The following is a 21,878-nucleotide window of genomic DNA, read 5'->3' on the forward strand; positions in this document are numbered from 1 at the left end:
ACTGGCTCAAGTGGAGCTGGGCAGCGACTGCTCGCTGACTTAACCCTTGTTGCAGCAAGGCAACAACTTGAGCAGCTTCTTCTGGTGTGGTATCCATGGGTTTGCGAAAACAAGGAATACAATGCAACGAGATGTGTACCGGTCAACTTGCAACAAGCGACTGATAAGGTACACCGGATGTGGAAAGGTTTTATAGCGGGATCAGGTAGCGCAAGGCGTGGATTCCTAATGAGGTAATTAACACTGACGGGCAATTAAAATGCGTCATTAAATCTGCGCTTAGTTTTTTTTTATGGTATTGATCTTAATTGAAAGCCTAATTCTTCAGCTTTCGAATGACATATCACTTTTATATTTACCATTTATCGTTTTAGGAAAATCAATGTATATGTGCGCCGTGAAGGCTTGAGTCGATTTGGTTGCTCGCGAGTGAATAGATAAACAGGGGACTATTAATGTGCTACTGGTAGGTAAAAGGGTACATAATGCTCTCTCTATTCATAAATATACCTAAGCCTATGAAACATGTGACACACATTCGAGTTACTTTTAGAACGGTACAGAACAAGGGCTCTGTATTACCTATTTAAAGTTGTTTCATACAATTATTACAATAAGAAAATAGTGACTGGGAAAGTAACACCTATAAGTAAACATTAAATTAGCTAAATTAATAACAATAGGTAACTAAGCTATGCATTTACAATAAATACATCAATTATCTAAATACTGACAACAATAGAGTTACGGCTATTAGGTCACAGTATATCAGTTTCATACACTTTATTAGTAGTGGAGTCGGGCAGCTTGGACGCGGGCAGCACAGGCGCCGGCAGCGGCGCGGGGGCGGCGGCGGGGGCCGCGGGGGGCGCGGGGGGGCTCGCCGTGCCGTTGCGCGGCGCCTCCAGCTGCGTCATGCTGCCGGACACGGCCGCCGGCGCCAGGTGCAGGCTCAGCTTGCTCAGCAGGTTGGACTCGCTGCCCGTCTTCTTCAGCTCGGGCGGCAGCGCGGGCCCGCTGCGCTGGATCATCTGCAGGCGCGCGTACTGCTCCTGCAGCGCGCGCTGCTTCTTCAGCAGCTCCTGGTGGCGCTGCTCGAGCAGCAGCTGGCGCTCGGCGGCGGCGGGGTCGTCGGCCGGCGGCGAGGTGGGCGAGGGCAGCGGGGAGCGCGACGTGGTGCGCGGGGGGGGCGGCGGCGGCGCGCGGCGGCCGGCCAGCGCCAGCAGCTCGGGGTGGCGCTCGGGCACGGGCGGCTTGGCGGCGTGGTGGCCGCGCGCGCGCACCGGCGGGGACGCGTCCGTGTCCGACCCGCTCGGGTACGAGTGCAGGCGCCGCAGCGCCTCCCCGCCCGCGCCCGCGCCGCCCCCGCGCACGCCCGCCGCGCCGTTCACCGCGCGCTCCCCTGGCTTGGCGAAGGTCTGCAGCTCGTCTAGTAGTGCATCGAGGGCGTTCTCTGCTCGCTGCACGTCCCGCCCCGCGCCTCGGCCGGCGGCGCCTGGCCCCTGCGCACCATTCCACCAACCTCTAGCTGAGCCCGCCAATCTCCAAAAGACAGTATAAAAGCGAGGTTGCAATACCGACCCGACCGACGCCGCTCCACGTCTGGTAGAACGAGCGTGTGTGCGGTACGGTCAGGCGGTTGCAACCAGGCTTCTATACGTTGCAAACACAGAATCGACAGAACATTTAACAATCATTCCACAGTGTTCACGATCAGTGAACTCTCAGTATTCACATTGATTTACTGAACTAAATAATATTTATAATGCGTAACACAATCATTCAAAAATGAAATGACATATAAATGGCGTCTGCTTGGCTCACTGTCGTGGACTAATCGATTTATGTTATTTTCTTGAGCCTTTTCAGCCTAGGTATACATAGGTACACTGAAAAAGCTTAAATTTGTTAACGAAATAAATAAATACAAAGTAGAGAAATCAGTTAGTCCACGAAGAGCCGGTGGGCCGAGCGACCGATGGGCAGCAGAGGTGATGTCGACGTATAGACAGGGATGTGGTGTGAAGTAGCGAATGATCACATTTAGAACACATGTAAGTACGTATATAAATATATGCCTATTCTAAACTTCATAAGAAATTGGTGTAAGAAAAATAAATGGTGATAGATAAATAACATTAAGTATAAATTATTGAAGGTGGTGAGTTTTACAGACATCGAATTTCATTCTTAACAATTGTGATGATTTTGCCATTAGTCAAAATTTTAAAGTGAAATTTCTGAAAGTGTGTCTATTAGTAAGTTGAAGTTGTCCAGCTCTTGATGTGTGAAAAATGCTATTCTATCTACTCGTGTTATAGTGATGGAAGCATAGTTGTGTGACAAGCCCGTAGCCTTTAAGCGAACACTTGTCTACTGAGCTGCAATTGCAATGCGTGCGAGATGAGTATACAGTTATACACATGAGAAGTTAAACACCAAAGCGTAATCATAAAAAGTATTACCTGTGTCTGAAGCGTGTGTTAGTACTAGCACGCTTTCATTCACCGTCTATTACAGGCCAGGTGAGGTGCGGGCAACTCTTTGTCTACTCTAGTCCGTACTGTTCACTCCAAGATTAAATTACAGTTTACAAGGGAATTAAAATTACTTAACATTTGAAAAATTGGGGCATTAAAGATACTAGTTCTAAAGAACTATGTTCGTGTTTAAAATTCTAGGATGTATGTACACTCAGTCCCAGATGGTCTAGGCGAGCGGCATCGGCTATCATTAGGCTGCAACAAAAACGTAAAACAACAAAATGCACACACTATTATAAGCAACTAGATGTAAAACATGCCTATAATTGACCAACGGAACTTTGCTCGCAGCTATTAACTAAATTTAAGTACATTTAAGCATTTATCAAGTGACCATTTAGTGCTGATGTGCATAGAACAAAATTGTGACTACTATCTGCTGAAAAATATGCAGTGAGACCAAAAATATAAATTATTCGAGCATAGTTCCATTGCTTAGAGTTAAATACTTAAAGTTTATGTTAAACAAGTAGGGTAGTTACTGAATATTTCATTTAGTCAGTAGGGAACCGTACTCTGCCTTCTTTAGGAAACCTTTAAACATTCAATTGGTTTAATTGGGTAAATATTAAGTAGTCTATGTAGGAGAGAAACATTATTAAAGCGTGTGACTCAAAGAGTTAGCGACAAGAGACAAATCCAAACGTTACTGTCGATATTGCAGAGGCTATAAATAAAAAAAAGTGATAAGTTGTATAATTTCTGAAGTGCAGTATTAATTTGGCAATGAATGAATTAAAGTAAATATTTTATTTTTTATAACATAAGTACATTATTAGCTGGTGAAAAACGATTGACAATTTATTAAGTACTCATAAGTACTGTATGGCACAATAAGGATTATTAATAAGTGTATATTAATCTTTGAGTCAAACATTTTCTTTTAGTTTCTTCATGCATCGTGCACCGGACTGCTAAAATTTGTTTTATTTACGTTGCCCAGTTTCTAAAAGGAAGTTTAAGTAGTCCTACGTAATATTACATTATACCAACTCTATATCTATCTATTATTTTTATTACCCATTGAGGTATTCGACTGTCCAGCGTATGTACGAAATTATTTTTTTCTACAATCGTAGGTACTGGACAAGACTGGAGTAATTATAAGGTAGAAAAATCTGACCCCTCCCAGATGCATTGTTACTATATATTTATTTATTTATTTATTCTTCATTGCACAATATACAAAAGTAATTATGTACAATATATGAGAGGGGGGTCAGGTTTCTCTGCACATGACCGTACCTATATTGGCCATTGGTCGTTGGATCTGTGGGCCGTGGGTTTTCCCGGGATTTTAACCAGACATTTTGAAACAGTTACTCAGGATCAAAATAGCCTGGATGTAAATGTAAACAGGAGTCTTGAGAATAAATACTGAAGAAGCATTACGGCCCTTTAGAAACTGGGAGGTACCTAGGCTACTTAGTGAATACCAATTTTATCTGATACAGGTATTTATTTTATTCCCTTAAGGGTCTGCAAGGGGGAATCGAGGGTTGGCATTGTCATAGAATTATGTAGTAAACGATGCTCTACAACCTTGAAAAAAATCACACAGGTAGCCGAAGAGTCTAGCTAGGTGCTGAATGATTCGAATTCAAGTAAATGATTATGGATAACTGTAAATAAAATTCAGAATATGACGAATAACCAGAAAATCACACTCCCGTATTGTAACAACTGTGTCGTAATTATTAAGAAATTTCATATGATTTTTATCATATTATAAAGTTAAAGGCTTGGACTAGGCGCTAAATTCCTTGTTTTTTAATAAACACATACTTATTTTGTGTAAATTAATCACAAACTTGAGCAATTTTTTTCCCTCAAATCTTCATACAAATATCTATGGCGGCTTTCTGTGTTATAAAATCATAAACACAAGTGACGTTTGACTCAGTTGGCCGCTGGCCTCCAAAGAAGGGTCACGTCGGTTTAGGCAGCACTGACAGCTCGCGATCTTATCGTGTACAGATACAAAATCACTGCACATTGGTTGTCATTGCACTTTTTCAACTTTTATGACACCAACATAATTTGATTTGAAATTGAGGAAGCATAATTCTTCCAGTATATTCAATACATTAAATTAAATTAGATAGTGTGCAATATTCTCGTGACATTACAGTCTCGTAAAGGTCTGATGAGGAGCAGGAATATAGCGAATGGATCTAAGTGATGACAATACGCACGAACATTAGGTTAGGGATCAAAAATACAGTCTCTTGGTGCTGGTTGAGGTATGGTCTCGTGAGGATCTGATGAGGGCATAACACGGTGGTGGCTCAATTTTATTTCAAAGATGTTAATAGCTAAAAGCATCGAGTTTAGGCTATTAAGTATGTTTTTCAGAGAGAGAGAAAGAGATTTTATTTTTCCTCTGGATGTGTTAGGTTTACTTGGTTTACTAAGTTCATTCTGTTAATGGCATCAAGTTGTTATGTGTTCATAAGTAATAATTATTTATATATATATATAAAAATAAATTCGTAACGTAAAATTGTCAATGACGGAATTTCTTCTATAGACAGTAGCTACAAAAAAAAACAAACGATAGATGGCGTGATTTGAAGATAAAGATACATTTATTCGACACATAGACAGCAACAACAAAAAAAATACAGATTTAAAGAAAAGAAACACATACTTATACAAAACAAAGAAAAAAAAGGATACACATCAAAATAACTGGAAAAAATATAAGCCCCAATTTACTTGTGTGGGACAGGGAGTACCATAATATTTTTTTTAGGGTACTCCCCATCTATGCGAAATATCAGCTTGATATCTTTACCCGTTTCTGAGAAAAAGGGCGGTGACAGACAGTCAGTCAGACAGACGGACAACAAAGAGATCCTATAACGGTTGCTTTTTTTCTTTTGACGTTCGAAACCCTAAAATTAAGTAAAAATATTATGCTGCTACCAAAAAATGTACTTACAGGTATTGAAAAAGCGGTATATAGTACTAAACAAATTATAAACAAACAAAAAACCCGACTGCACCCTAAAAAGATGAAAACAAGTCCCAATGTTAATGGAAAGTATCGTAGGCGGGGACCAGCAGAGGGTTCACCATTTAGCTGAATGTTACTTAGAAAACGGCCTTGAGTGGCGGTCAAGTTGGTCCCCGCCTGCGATACTTTCCATTAACATTGGGACTTGTTTTCATGTTTTTAGCGTACAGTCGGGTTTTTCGTTTGTTTATAATTGTATTTTTTTATTTGTAACTTTTTAGTTGTTTTTATTTTATGAAATTTTACGTCAGTAGTTCATGATCATTTTTTATTTCAATAATTTTGGTGTTGTTATTTAAATACCTTCAATATGCATATTTTTGTAATGTGAAAATCAAGCCCTTTCATTTGATACCTTACGCGGCAAAGTTGAATTATTATTTTTTCGATCATCACGTTATGTCCTCTAGAGGGCGCTATGTACATTTTAATGGAACGTCACATAGCCTATAACCATCGCGCCATCAATACGCTTCTAACAATACCTCATACATCAAAATCTATCAAGCCGTTTAGGCTACAGGAGGGAACCAACAAACATACATACATACAATCAAAAAACATTACCCTCCTCCTTCGGCAGTCGGGTAAAAAGGAGTAAGATAGGGGGTCATTCTGAACTTTTGCTCTACGAGTTTTGGAAATTAACAAAAAAAAAACCTTTTTCATAGAAACTTTGTTGGACATGTGACTTTTTACCATGGAAAACGAATATTTTTTTTCGCGAATTTGCAAATCTCGTAGAACAAAAGTTGTTCAGAATGACCCCTTGAGTCATCCCCTTTTGGTTTAGTATAGCCCTTTTGCGACACTATGTATTTACTTTGCTTTGTCGTCGGGGTTCAGTTGGCTGGAGGATGCCCGAAACTTATTATCTACACTTTAATACTTGTAGTTACCTTTCTACAAGTAAATACCACATTTGTTTGAGAAAGCTAATCGGGTTCCGAGTATAGAGTAAAGTGGCACCCCTATTAATTTCTACTCTTTCCTGGTGCCTACCAGTGTAAGTAAGAATTATACTTACTTACCCTAAAATCACCCAAAATGTACTTGAACATAATTGTCAATAAAGTTGGCGAGTAAAAGTTTATTGACCCACTGTGCAAACTTACATGTGTGCGTGTCACTGCGTGTGCTGTGTGAAGAGCATTGAAAACCCAAAATTGGCGCGGCACGTCACCCTGTACGGGCCCTTAACAATATTTCTACAGTGATGCTCGAGAAAGCATAACTTTCAAAGGAGTTTTTGCATTATCTTATGATGATTGATTGATGATTCATGATCATGAATGATTAGGTTTAAGAAAATGTTTTATTCTTTAATTTTGAATAGAGATCAATAATAATTGATATTCATGCAAAATATTTCTTTACGAAAGTTATTAAATTTTATCAATATAAGGAGATTGACTTCAGAACTTGCATAAAATCTATGAATGTAAGTACAGCATCTAGAACTACTGAGTTCAGAAAATTAATTGTTATGCAGCTAATTTCAGTCTTTCTCCTTACCTTGATACTGTCTATAGAGACACTAAAATATAATACCTAAGTAAGATAAGTAGGTACTAAAAATATATTAATAAGTTTTCTAAAAAAATAAACGGTAAGTAATACATAATATAAGGTATAATATATGTTATGTAAGCATGCGTACCCATTTTTTCAGAACAGTTCGTACTGGAAAAATGCAATAAGTTGATAAGTAGGTAAACCAATTCAGTCTTTAGATGAGCCTTAAGCCAAATTTAAATATTATCAAAATTCGAATTTGCTAAGCAAAAATTTTACCAAAGTGCACCAACATGCCCACACGAAAATAGCAGTTTGTGTGAAAAGATACGAAAAACTGTAAAAATATGATAAGTAATTAATAAAATAAGTAAAGTATCATAAAATTAAAATGCTGATGTGGGATAAGTAATAAAAATAAATATAATAATAAAAGAAAGTAGTAATGAATAATAATAATAATGGATATATGAAGAGATTGATTACTCGTTTATAATTATCGCTTCTTTGAAGTATGCGCTCTGTCTCCAGGCGAACTGTGAAGGCAAGCGACGCGGGCGCAACGCCGGAGAGACAGTTTAGTACGTGGCACCGTGACGTTACGTGTGGCGCGTGCGACGCGTGTGAGACGTGCCACGCCACACACGCGCCGTCGCACAGTACCACACTCACTCGCAAGTTACCAACTACCCGCTAAAAGTCACTTTATTCATCTCAATTTCGTTGGAAGTTCAAAAATAAACAAATAAAGTGACTATTAGTGCCGAATTAGAAGATGAGAAAGGGTATCATACCATCGATATATTTTTTGAAGAAAGACTTGGGTACATATTTGTATCAAATTACGATTGCAACGCTAACAAAATCATCTGTTACTAACGCCGTAAGTCTACCGTAAGTATACAAATTGGAATTAAAATTGGCATTGTTTTCCTGAAGCAAGGATCAAATAATGTTAACATTTAAAGTTGTGCAATGGTTGCAGGATGTGCTAGAGAAATTTTGTAAATTCTGTATTCCGAATTCGCATAGTTCGCATAGTTTTTCATCACACTCTATCATTACAGCTAAAATAAAGTATGAAAATCATTATCTATGGGTATTTTTGCACGTAAAAGCTTCGTTGAGTTTGTTTCACGGCCGTCACGTAAAGTCATGGGCTATCGACGTTATATTCCGAGAACTTTGTCGTTAATGAAATAAAAATATTTGAGAACATAAAAAATAAGATAAACCACCGTAAATATCTATTTGCATTGTTGTTATTGTAATTTTAAATGAGGTTTTTTTCAGTTTATTCTTGAATAATGTAGGCAATTATAATATAAATATTGTACAAATCAAAAACTATCCATATTAAAGAAAAAATGCCATGCTAGGTAAGTATATGACATGACTGGAGTGTGATGGAAAACCGTATACTGGTTACCGTCCCGGCATCAGATGTAATAAAAAAATATGCCAATTTCATTCTAAGTAAGTAGTTAGTTTTATTAAAAAAGTATCTAATTAATTTTAAAAATGCATTCAGAATACACTTTGTAGGTACCAGAACGTTGGGGGAAATAACGATCATTCCAAATGAGATCACAAAATAGAATGTGAATAAAAATATAAATAAGCATCTAAAAGGAGAAAAGGACAACAAGTGCCTTCCTTAGGTCTCATTTATTGTAGGGTTGAAGATAGAAGAAGGATAGAATAACTAATCACCAAACAGGAAACTATAAAGTAGAGAAAGGGTGCCAAATTTTGACCGAAACTCATTTCTTCGACGATAACATCAGGTTGAATGTTTGAAAATTGATATAATCGTAGTAGGATTACTTTTTGTAGGTATATCAAAATTACCAACGATCATATATAATTTAATTTTTAACAAAGATTTTAGGATTAAGTTCCACATGGTCTAATATTATTATAACATGGATTACCATATATTTTACAACATCTATATGATGAACTTTTATCCGGAGTCCGGACATGCAGAAAGTAGGTAGTAAGTAGGTAGGTAGGTAGGTAGTTAGGTACCTACCTACTTACTACCTACATTCTGCATGTCACTTTCATGTTTAATTTTTCAGGTAAAATATTTAAATTAATTACTTTGATGATTGAATTTAGTTTTGAATGAAAAGTTGAAATGTTTTATCGTTGATGAAATATAGTTCGATCAATTTACTTACTTTAGGAAGAAATCTAATTAAAAAACGGGTTCATGCTTAAAATACTTAAGAAGGTTCTAAAATTTACAAGGGAAGCAAGTGAATGTAGGCAAATGTGCATGTGGGTGGGTGTTCGTAGTAAAATCTAGTTAGGGATGTTGTGAGGTGCGAACAATACTCTACGCAAATCAATCCAAACGTTTGTTGGAAAAAAATGCAAATTTTAAACTTTTGGCAAACCTGCAATTGTTAAGCGAACGTTATCATGATTGAACATAAACTTATACAGTCTGTTTTCAGTCTTGTCTGTTCTGAAACTATTACACATCTAATGATATAAATCGCAGCATATTCGGTAATAATTCAATGTTAATCAGCATGTAATTTTAAACCTAAGAATTAAGTTAGTATTTAAAATTAATTCATGAAGTAATGCAGCCTCTTGCTTAAATACCTCGGGTATACCTAGTACGACATGGTTTAAAGGTTGAACAGGAATAAGAAAAAGACAAAAGTCACAATTTTATCCTACAATAGACAAGATTATCGTCTAAATATTTAAACCTTTAACTCGTGTCGCTCAGAAATATCCTTGTTAACTGGGAGGCTAAGAGGCCGTACTGAAACCTTAATAAACATTGTGAACGTAAAGAACTTTACCACGGGAAATCCAGCAGTTCTTTAAGAGTTCAAAATACAACACTCGCGATTAATGAAAAAGTTCTACCCACAAAATACCACCAAAATTACAATTTTTTTTTACATTTAATTTAAAATTGGAATGCAATATTTCTGTTTTAGTTAGTAATACTATACTAATGCGCTGTTAAATGTTCAATATTGCTGATGGCGTCATTAAGCTGGCTTTTCTGTTTAGGATTAATTTGGTGATGTATTATGTAACTGGAACTTTTCATTGATCGCGAGTGTGAGCAACTCGGATACAAAAGTAATCCAATTATTGAACGTTCCGTTGACTGAAAATTCGATCGAAACGCTGCCATAATCATAGCTGAACTATGGCCAATGAAATCTCTATAAGTACTACTATGATACGTCACTAAAATTTCCAGTCAACGACGTAAATTTTGCATCGAAGTTGCATCGAAGATCACAACCCAGTTCGCGCCAACCCCCCAATGCTTACCTTGGCGTGGTTTATGGTAAGATGGACGCCATTTGCGTCAGGGTCGAAGTCTTCGACGGAGGCGGCGGCCGTGGCGTAGAAGGTGGATCCTTGGGAAGAGGAAGGGGAGATCCTCCCGTCGCACGGCAGGCGTTGCTCCTGAACGCACGCCAGCCTGAAAAATGGAAGATGAATGGTTTAGATACTACCAATCACTTTTTATTAGAGAATGTTACTAGCATTAAGTTTGCCCTTGTGACAATTTACTTTGTGCACAAAGAATTTATTTATAATAGAGCAATGCAATGAAGGAGTTTTTGTGTTCGTCACGGACTAGGTTTTCACAGAAAATACAATAACTGCAATCGGCATGATATACCTACTTGACGGTTGGTCACATTAATACAAAAATTTTTAGTATTTGTAAGTATTTATAGATATCTGTTCGCGACAATCGATAGATAGAGTAGATAACTCGCGAAGGTTCTGGAACATTCTATCACTTTCCAGTAGTTTCGATATAGTTCTAGAAGGATTAGTATGGATTCAATAGATCTACAATAGTCTAGAAGCTTCTAGAGCAATAGTTAGGGAATGTTCCACAACGTCCGCGAACTTTCTAGATGCTAAGTTAGGTACTTATAGTTAGTAAATAAGTATGGATTGTTTATACCTACTTAGTAATAATAATAATAAATAGTGTGACCTCGGGTATCTCTGGAACTTTCGGGAAGATCGCTCGCCGGCCTATATAAAGCGAGGTGTCCGGCGCACATTAAGTTCAGTTTAATAGTAACAGTCGAACAGTTCAGTTTTAACATCAAGCCCGAATAGTGAACTTCTCCAGAGATCCTCGAAGTGAATAGTGATAGTAATACTGGTGTTTTCTTTTAAGATAGTACCATCCGGCATTCGTAATAGTTGTGAGTCGTGTCGAAGGGGCTCACATTTATGGTCCTTCGAACCGGATAGTTATAGTCGAGCCGGCATTCGTATTAGTTCGTGAAGTGACCTTACATTTATGGTCATTCGTGCATCCGGATTGGAAGAAAAGAAGATGCCTGTAACGAGGTCTCCGAAGTCGTACGCAGTGAAGAGGACTACGGACGAGAAATCTGCCGTCTCCACGACGAGGTCTGCAGATGCAACGGAGTACGCATCGGCATTGGGTGCAACCACAGGAGGTACACCAGGTCCACAACCGCCGTCAGAGCCGACGACGGAGACGCTGTCCCCTCCATTGTTGCCACCCTCCCCTATAGTCGTTGCCGGTGTCACAACTGCCGTTGCCCCCGCCGCCGCAGTCAGCGCTGCAATAGTATTAGATAGTGTCGAGTCAACATCGGCAAATCAGGGAAGATCACGTCTTCCATGTTCATCGCACTCCACTGCTTCTCGTGCACGGCGAAGAGAATTGGCCCAGGCTCGATTGGAACTTCTCGAGCGACGAAAACAGGCGGCCATAGCTAAAGCTGAGGCAGCTATGTTAGATGTTGAATTGGCTGCAGCCAAGGTTGCCGTGCTAGAGGAGGAATCGGAAGAGGAGCAAATGCAAGAAGAGAATGAAAACATCAAAGTGGCGCGCGCATCTGAGTGGGTACGGAGAAGTACACCCGCAATCTCACCACAAGACGTCGTCGCGTGCCAAGTCCTGCCTGAACCTGCGGGACCAGGATGCTATGCTGCACGAGCAGCCATGATGGAAGAACAAAGAAGCGCATGTCATGCGCCAGAGATGCCCACTAGCGTGAAGGCTAATGAACCTTTTGTGGTGAAGCACGACTATGAGGAGCTCGCTACTGCCATAGGCTCTGCTGTTGCACGTTGCATGCAGCCTGCCAGTTCGAGAATAGTGGAACTGCCATACTTTAATGGTGCATCAACAGATTGGTTGCCATTTAAAAGAGCCTTTGAGGAATCTGAGCATCAACTCAGTGAGCAGGAGAACCTGGCAAGATTGCGAAGGAGTTTGCGAGGCCTTGCTAAAGAGGCAGTGCATTGTCTCTTTGTTGGAGCAACAACTGCGCGTGAAGTCATGGAACTTTTAGAACTTAGATTCGGCCGTCCAGAAGCAATCGCCATGGCTGAATTAAATAAGTTGCGCAGCTTACCGAAGTTATCCGCAAACCCAAGTGATATCTGCGTGTTTGCTTCGAAAATTATGAACGTGACGGCAACAATACGAGCACTTGAGAAGCCGCATTATTTGTATAACGCGGAAGTCGTACGGGCAGTCGTCGAAAAGATGCCGTCTGCTTTACAGTTTGAATACTACAGGTTCAACAAAGAACAACCGAAAGACCAGCCGAACCTCATCACTTTAACCAACTTCTTCAAAGTTGTATCCAGTGAAGTTGGTGAATTTGCTTCAGCTGAAATTGTTACTGCTGAAGACCGGCGGGAGTTACATTCAAGAAAACCACAGCGAATTCATAATTTCACAGACACGTCAACGGCGTCTAACGCGCACACTTTGTGTCCGGTCTGCAAACGTGAACACAGTATCACTGATTGTTACATGATGAAGAAAGCCAGCGTACAAGAAAGATGCGAACTGGCGAAAGCACATAAGCTTTGCTTCCGCTGTCTTAAAGTTCGACGGTTCGGCCACGTATGTAAGTTTAAGCAATGTGATGAAAATGGGTGCCAGTCATCACATCATCCAATGTTACACACGGACACTGCGAAGACTACATACAGTGTAAAATCGCAAGTAAACGCAGTTAGAGTAGAGGCGACGAGAGAAAAAGTGAACTATGTGTCAAGAGACTTATCCTTTGACCCTGAAGCGAAAGAAGTCGTCGTTAGCCAACCTGTGGTGGAAATCTTGCCCTGCCTTCTCCCGCCTGAAGCTGTGGGAAACGTCGTTGCAAGCGGAGTTACGCCTGAACCTGCGGAAGTAGTCGTCGCCGGTGAAAACCGGCGGGAGCCACAGCGGAACAAACCGCTGCAGGGAAATAGAGTGGCTCCTGAAAATAGTGTAACATCGACAAGTGAGCCAGTCAGTGCTGAAAGTGAGGGTCCTACACTGCCGCCCTCAGCTGAAGTCGTCGGAGCACTCACACCATCCATAGACACGATCAAAGATCGTAGTCTAGAGAATCGTAGGATGAGTGTGAATGCCATAAAAACGGTTCATCTCCCTACAGAATTCGATAGTCCGACAGATAGTGAGATAGATCGGCATGCGCTGCCGTTTCTGGCGGACAAACTCAAGGGTATACCGGCGGGAGAGACCGAACTGCTGCGGAAAGTAGTGCCTAACAGCAAGTGTGACTTGGCAGTTAGAAGACTGGATCTCATAGACAAGAGATTAACGGACAAGTATTGGGCACGATGGATGGAGAAGTATGTGCGAGATTCTCAGCAGCAAGGAGACGTCATGAATCCTGCGGGCGCCTACCATGGAGATGACCGAGGAGCTGCCCACCGACGAAGATGTCGCGACCGCGGATAGTTCAGCTACAAGAGCTGCGGCGGGAGTAATGTTCGCGACAATCGATAGATAGAGTAGATAACTCGCGAAGGTTCTGGAACATTCTATCACTTTCCAGTAGTTTCGATATAGTTCTAGAAGGATTAGTATGGATTCAATAGATCTACAATAGTCTAGAAGCTTCTAGAGCAATAGTTAGGGAATGTTCCACAACGTCCGCGAACTTTCTAGATGCTAAGTTAGGTACTTATAGTTAGTAAATAAGTATGGATTGTTTATACCTACTTAGTAATAATAATAATAAATAGTGTGACCTCGGGTATCTCTGGAACTTTCGGGAAGATCGCTCGCCGGCCTATATAAAGCGAGGTGTCCGGCGCACATTAAGTTCAGTTTAATAGTAACAGTCGAACAGTTCAGTTTTAACATCAAGCCCGAATAGTGAACTTCTCCAGAGATCCTCGAAGTGAATAGTGATAGTAATACTGGTGTTTTCTTTTAAGATAGTACCATCCGGCATTCGTAATAGTTGTGAGTCGTGTCGAAGGGGCTCACAATATCTACATACAAAATTATAATTATTAATAAATAAAAACAATTAAATGTTTGGCACATGGAACGGCAAAAATTATCGGTGAGAGGAAACTATGGAAAGTATGGGACGGTCTCAAACTATGCCCAAAACCCAAAAAACAAATCTGATATATTTATCTACTTTTTCATATTTTGAAATTAAATTAGTTAATTTTTTAAATTGTGTCGATCCATGTGCCAAACACCCTTCATACAAACAAATGCCTACCTCTTGAGGGTGACGAGCGTGCCGGTGAGCTTCTTGCAGCGGCGCAGCGCCAGCTCCAGCCGCTCGGGCTCCTCCTCCAGAAGCTTCTCCTTGCGGACCACCTGTAATGTACAATGTTTGCTATCATTAGGTATATCGTGAGAAGAAAGTAACGTATTGTTCAATTTACACTCGAGATCAATGAAAACGTTCGATCTACCGGCCAAGCTATTATTATGTTTTTTGAATTTTGATTATAGTTAAATATAGACTAAGGTAGGTAAGGCAGAACGATTCGTGGCATCCTACAGTTTTGAAGCCAAGGGTTGATCCTAAGAACGCCTTTTACAATCCTGACGGATTGGCATAAAAAATTCAATTGTAATAGGTTCTCTAATTACCTTCTCCATCTCAGAGCTGAGCTTGATCTTCATGGTCTCCTGCAGCAGCGGGAACTTGAGCTTCCAGTCGGCGACGGTCTTGCTGCTCTTGGACAGCACCATGGCGATGCGCTCGATGTCCGCCATGTTCACGCGAGTCTCCCTGCAGTCATACCAGCGAGCCCCATTACGTAAGCATCACACCTTGATAGCATCCGAGGGGTTGGAAAGTTTGCGCGGCCACAGACACTAAGGTCTGTTTTTAAATCTAATTTACTAAAATGACAGATTTTGTACGGTTCGATTGTCCTGCAAGTGACATATCGTTCTATTACCCGCGGGTCACCACTATACAGGCATTTAGCCTAGTGTGGAGACCACTGTAATTGGTGTTGTAATCTCTTTTTATTAAATAAATTCTGATTCTGAAATTCTGATTCTGATAGCTAGCGGGACAATCGACTAAAGGGCTAATTTTTCAATAGTCAGATAAAAGTTATCTGATGAATAATTCTGATGCTGTCGCGACTGTTTGTATTAGACAGTGACAGCAACAAATTTATTCCACATATAACGTTTATCTGACCATTGAAAAATCAGCGGGACAATCGACTAAATGGTTCATCAACAACAGTCGATTGTCCCACGATCTGAGATAAAAAAACAGACATTAGTGATACTTCTGTGACTTCTCTCAATAGATCCCTGCCTAGGATGCCATGGCGACACCGCCAAGCGGGGGATGCAAGCAGTTGGAATGGAGATGTTTTGTATTGAACACGTAACACTTATATACTAACTACAACTTGCAATGGAGGGTTGGAAAATTATCTGGACATTGGTAATGAGTGACACAGCAAGTAAAATGTTTCACGAGAGGTATATCATATATAGCTACTATAATGATATTTCGAAAGATAATCAGAGGTTTAGGGTCTCTTAACGGGACAAGTATTATGTGGCAGCAAACATTGATTGTTGCATGCGGATTTTACACAGACATTAACGGACATTAAGCAATATAATTGAACCATCGAAGACACGACACAGCGGGAAACTGGAAGAGTCTTACCCCCTTATAAATAAACAACCAAACTTACAGAACACTGCACTGATGGTCTCTGTCGCACGACTTGTCACAACTGAAAGAGTGAAAGGGACAATCAATCAATTAGAGCTAAAAGCTCAATGTACAGACTTGGTTCCAGAAAAATGTAACAGTTTTTAAAGAAAATAAAAAAAACAACATATTATTAGTACACAGATGTCCACAGCAGCAATTTTTTGCATTGCAAGTCACCTACGTTAAAACGGTAAAAGCATTAACTAGCGTTCCCATCAAACCTGGAGGATGGAAACGCCTCTTCGACTTAAGTAGGTATATCGATGAACATAAACAAAAACAATTTTGCTAGGTAACGCTGCATGATTGAAAACGTAACAACATATTATATTTTGTAAATAAAACATTATTCACGACACTGATGATAAATTAATCGATGCGCGATGGTGATCAAGGTGTATCTTAATGTAATACTCGTATTCCCGTTATTTACTAACTTACATGAATATTATATATAAATACATAATATAATAACTTGTATGAATATTATTTTTCAATATTTGTTTTTTAAATACGAGGGTAGGTATAGGGCATACGTTTGCTGTGTCTTTAACATTATATTATAAGATAAAAAAAACGTGATGGTAGTTTATTAAAACTACGTATGTAATTTAAATTTATTGTAAATATATACGTAATTTTATTAATTAATAATAATTGGACAGTGCTAAAGTGTACTGTAAGTTTTTTTAACGAGAAGGGGGTAAACTATGTATTTAAATGGCAACCTAAGTTCATAAACGTTCTGTGTTACTATAAAAAAAACTTATAAAATGGGTGTTTAAATCAAAATTTGACATATTTATAAGACGTTTGACTATTCTATTCTAGAGAATAGAACATAAGGCGTTTGACAACAGTGTTAAGTATGTGACTAAGTTTTGATGGTAAGGCCGTTGGCCCATTGTGTTTTTATGACAGCTTAGACAGGTACCTGTTGGCAGCTTGACCGCGCAGACGCTCAACCGTAGCCTCCAGCTCATAGAGGTCATTCTCCAACAACAGCATGTCCTGCCGGTAGATCTCCTCCTCACGGGACAGCTGGAGATCAGAAAAAACTTTACTTTTAGAGACTGTTAAATGAAATGTATAATACATTTGACTCATTTGATGGAAAGTGATCGTTCATCATACACTCACGGGAAATGAAAAAGTTCCAGTCCAGTTCCAGATATATGGAACGTCAATGGTAGGTTGTGGAACTTTTTCTTTGCACGTAAGTGTATTATAAGCATTATCGGAACAAAGCCCTATGCTTGTAGCTCTAGTAGGATCATAGTGTCCTTTTAAAATAAATCAATAAATAAATATTTGGGGACACAATAGATGTCGCCAGTAGTAAGGGGGTATACCTTTACGAGTATTCATAGAAAAGTTATAGGGCGTTTTAGATGTTGAACTGTTTTGTCCCACTCTGTCAAAAAACAATTTGTTCCTTTACAGAGACGGATAGAACAGTTTTAAAAACGTGCTATAACTTTTTTATGAATAGCGGTGATAGACTCTAAAAGTATCTTCTCTCCTTGTGGAATCAGTGTAAAATGATTAGTTAACGTACCGACTCCGGGTTGTCTTCATTCATGCTGGCGGCCAGGTCCCCGATCTTCACGATGGTCTCAGCGATTAGCTGCCTCATCTGGATGGCGTGGTTCAGCGTGGAGCGACGCATGTTGCGTGTCTGTGGATACACGTAGTACTACTTTAAACTAAATGTAATGTGTACAAACTAATTTATTGATGTTTATGAATATTTATGATGATAGATCGAAGCCAGATCAAACATTTGGGGCAATCGCGGGGCTATTTGCTCGCACTGTAACATTCGCCTTAATTTCAATTCGGAATTCGCCGTAGCACCAAGTGGAGTGAAAAAAATACATTACCTCGATCCTCAAGTCGTGAGCCTGCTTCTGGAGGGCGCGCATTTGTCCGAAGAAGTCCGGAGTGACATTGATGGCGTAGGTGCGCTGCGGCGGCATGGTCATCTGCTGCCCCGCGAGCCCCACGGGCTTGGGCGGCGGCGCCGGCTTCAGGCGGTCACGCTCTGGAAGAACCACCACTCATCAGCAACACCCTCGTACTCAACCATCACAAATAAAGCCATACCGTGATGAAACTCTACATGAGCGATGACAACAGTGATGATGACCGCGCAGTGGCAGTGGCTAAGCTCATGACATGACGTAGTGCCCGTACTATGATGACAATGAAATTAAAACTCATTCGTATACCCGCCTGCAACTGCTACTGTCTAAACATGAAAATATCCATAATCCTCTTGCATTTTCATGCTAGTAGCTATATTATCGAAGCACTACATACATTCAAGCCAACCCCATTTAGGTATTCGGATATATAATGTTATTATCACGACATAGATTATACTGGGAGTGTTAGGTTCCATCCAAGCACATTATTGTATGTTCTAGGAGCATAATATCAAAATAATTACCTTGTGAGGATGTCCTCGGCAATGTTGATGATTTGATTGCCGGTTTTGCTGGTTTTGTGTCGGCTTGTTATGGCAAAGAAGAAAGCGGGAAGAAACCAAAATACAAGAATTATGAACGTGGTTATGATCTCGACTACAGAGAAACACGATGCATCAAAACAGACAGATTATTATGGGGGTATCTCGATGCGCCTGGTCAACTAGTAAAGGCAATCAGCTTTTATGAAAGGAGAATGGTCATTTCTCTATGGCGTCATGACCGGCCAGAGCAGCCATTGATGAAACATATATACAGGATGTGTAGCCCACGACTACGGTATATCCTGATGTAAACTTTATTATTATAAGGCATGGGAGAACGAAGATATAGGTGCTATAAGATCAAGTCTTTGTAATGTACTAGAGGTTTCCCACAAACTAAGTATATTTTTTTAAAGTGGTTTTGATTTTTAAAAATATTTTTCCCTCATTTAGAACACCTTTATAACTGAATAAAAATAGGTTTGGTTAGAGGCTGCTTAGCGGGTCAGATTTGGCCATTCTCTTTTAAAATCCATATCGTAATCATTAAAAAAGTCGAATTTTTGATGCCTTTACTATTTGGGGGTGAGTTAACTCAAAGGTTGCTCCTACACATCAGTTATAGATACATATTATTACAACTCGTATTTATTACTTTATAATCGGGTTATATAAATTATACTTATATTCGAAATCATACATGTAATATTCTAAACAGTTACAATTTATTAAAAGTATTTAAGTATGTTGATGTTTTCTATTTACCGTTACATAACTTTTATAACTGTTGTGTGGTAGCAACACGATAAACTATGATTAATTTAATGATGCCAACTCATCAATTAAAATCAAACTGAATAATAAATTATTGATCTAATCATTTACGCATGTATAGAGTTGACAAAATTATTCAAAATTTCATACATCATATTACGTATTGGAACACCATTAAGTTAAAATGCAATAGTTATACAATTTCCTGTACGTTTAGGTATCCATCTGTTTAATAGATACCAAACAGGAACTTATTGTAAAACGTATGTCACAGGTTCATTATGCTTGACTAAGTAAACCACAAAATACTTCAATAATTTGTTAATGTTAATAAGTAGATACTATACTCCATTCTAAACCATCACCAGGTATACTAATAGATCTAGATCACTCACGTAAAGTTATAATATATGTGAGTAACTTGCAGGTATTGAAGGTTCTACATTTTACAGGAAAAGTTCCATTCCCTCGGTTATAGTACAATAGATCTATTACTCGGACATAGTTGTACGAGTGAGTGGATCGAATGCAGCTGGGTCACTCTAGCTTACGAAAAGTCAAGCTGTTAACCAAGAAGCTGGGGGTCTCTCTAAATCGACGAACGAACAGACAAAAATTCACGCAATCTATTCATGAATTTCCGGAATAATGTGCTGTATTAAACGTGCTCGTTCGTTCGTCGCTTTAACGAGTAAACCCCAGACCTCGTTAGATTAACCGATAAAGTACCGATTGCATGACAGCTCACGTTCGTTAGTTTTTTGTAAATCTAGAGTAACCCTTCTGGGCGATTTAGTAGTTCAAGTAGCTGCGTACCTGAGTGCTGGGGCGAGTGCTGTTTGGGAGAGTTCATGTCAGGCGGGTCGTCGCTAAACGACACCGATTTCTCAAACGAAACTGACTTCTCTGAAATGACAAATGAACATCCAGTCACTTCTTCAGGCAGCGAATGTCTGCAATGTGCCCGGCAACTGGCTGGCATCAAATAAAGATAGCAAATTATATTTGCGCATACCTAAGTACTCCCCACGTTTAACAATTTTTTGGTGTAATATTGTGAAGGTGCTTTGATTATTCAGCATTTATAACCTGTGTGCTGTATTAAATTAGTATTTACAGTGATTTTGGTGTAAATATTAAAAAATAAATTTTATTGTCAGGTATTGATGAGTGGGTGCTGTTAGATATATAATTATGTGAACCATAATAACGTAGGTATATAAATTTGATAAAAATGAATCGATAAAAAATATTGTTGGCGTGAGGTTGTACGTTAAACAATTGCTAATAATAATTCAGACATGCAATAAAACCGTTACATAACTCGAAGAGATAAATACAAATAAGTAAATCGATGCAAACAAACGCACTTGACTCACAAATACAAAAGCTAAGGGAGATTTTATGTACCGTCACGGAGCATCGTCTAACGAATTACGAAGTTTTGGACCTACGGGTGTAACGCGAAGTCATTTTCACGAACAAACGAAGTGATTAATTTCGTGTAGACGATTCCGTCGTTCGTTCGTTCGTAAATATGAATTCGTGATATCCTTCCAGACTATGAAAGTCAGAAAATCCATAGGTACCATGATTGATGACAAGAATTAAAGAACCCTATCAGAGCTTGCTCTAATTAGTAGAATTTCAGAAGTTGAAAGACGTAACATGACGCGGCCATGCCAAGGCCAAGCCATGGCCAATTAAATATACAACGTTTTTGAATGGGATGTTCCATTGCGTTATCGAAAATATCGTTTCGAATTTAGGAATACAATACGGCACTGTCTATCTATCTTCAATATCTATCTTCAATTTCACACGTTGGATAAAATAATTACTTATAATGAGTATTATAAGGTATATATACCTTTAGATAGATTATTTAGTGCTTATAACGTGTTGTATAAGATTTTTTTTGTTGAAATAAATTTTGTTGTTGTCACGTTGCGGTTGATTGCGATTTATTAAATACTTACTTAGTGTGATTCTTGATATAGTTTTATTTATATTTATTATCGGTAAAAATATTAATTAAGTACCTACTTAGTTATTAATAAAAAACTGTGCTACCGCAGATTACGTAATATACAAAAATCTCGCCAATAAAAGGAAAACGTTTAAAAAATAGCGCATTAGTTTTAAAAAACGCACTCAAAATTCGAAAACATTACAAATTTTAATTAAAACGATTGTATTAGGATGCGGCAGGAAAGGGTGAGTTTGTTAAACATTGAATTAAAATGGTGAGAATAAAGTGGAAAGGTGTGGGTAATCCTGAATACAATTGTTTGTAATGGAAGCTTCGAGAGAAACCACGCGGCAAGCGGCGGCGGCGGCGGACGTGACAATGGCGGCTCGCGATGCATTACGAACAACCAAACACTCACTGCTACATTATTCACTAACTAGATGGACGACCCAAGGAATTACAGCATTCGTGTTTATTTTTTATTGTAGATGTAGAGTGAAAGTGACACTTTCCCTGACCAAGTCGACGAGATGTGAGCACCGTTCGCTGCCAGCTGTCCCTCTCACATAAC

At 39.2% G+C, this 21,878-nt stretch overlaps 1 protein-coding gene across 14 annotated transcripts in view; it reads right to left on the reverse strand.

Annotated features, from left to right (window-relative positions):
* Window positions 1–438: 438 nt before the first annotated feature.
* Window positions 439–21,878, reverse strand: part of LOC105384126 (coiled-coil domain-containing protein CG32809) — a 118,094-nt gene continuing 96,654 nt past the window's right edge. For 6 of the 14 annotated variants that reach the window (XM_048632554.1, XM_048632552.1, XM_048632559.1 and 3 more), the window contains 10 exons: window positions 20,152–20,241; window positions 18,541–18,603; window positions 17,972–18,132; window positions 17,647–17,766; window positions 17,023–17,129; window positions 16,066–16,107; window positions 14,987–15,128; window positions 14,607–14,707; window positions 10,390–10,543; window positions 439–1,502 (listed from right to left, as the gene is read on the reverse strand). In XM_048632554.1, coding sequence (XP_048488511.1) covers window positions 759–1,502; window positions 10,390–10,543; window positions 14,607–14,707; window positions 14,987–15,128; window positions 16,066–16,107; window positions 17,023–17,129; window positions 17,647–17,766; window positions 17,972–18,132; window positions 18,541–18,603; window positions 20,152–20,241 — 1,724 coding nt within the window. In that variant the 3' untranslated portion in view covers window positions 439–758. Of the gene's footprint in view, window positions 2,739–10,389; window positions 10,544–14,606; window positions 14,708–14,986; window positions 15,141–16,065; window positions 16,108–17,022; window positions 17,130–17,646; window positions 17,767–17,971; window positions 18,133–18,540; window positions 18,604–20,151; window positions 20,242–21,878 lie in introns of all 14 variants that reach the window. The other 8 variants (XM_048632560.1, XM_048632557.1, XR_007268176.1 and 5 more) reach the window with 7 other exon arrangements.

Source organism: Plutella xylostella, chromosome Z, assembly GCF_932276165.1.
Source record: "Plutella xylostella chromosome Z, ilPluXylo3.1, whole genome shotgun sequence".
Lineage (NCBI taxonomy): Eukaryota > Metazoa > Arthropoda > Insecta > Lepidoptera > Plutellidae > Plutella > Plutella xylostella.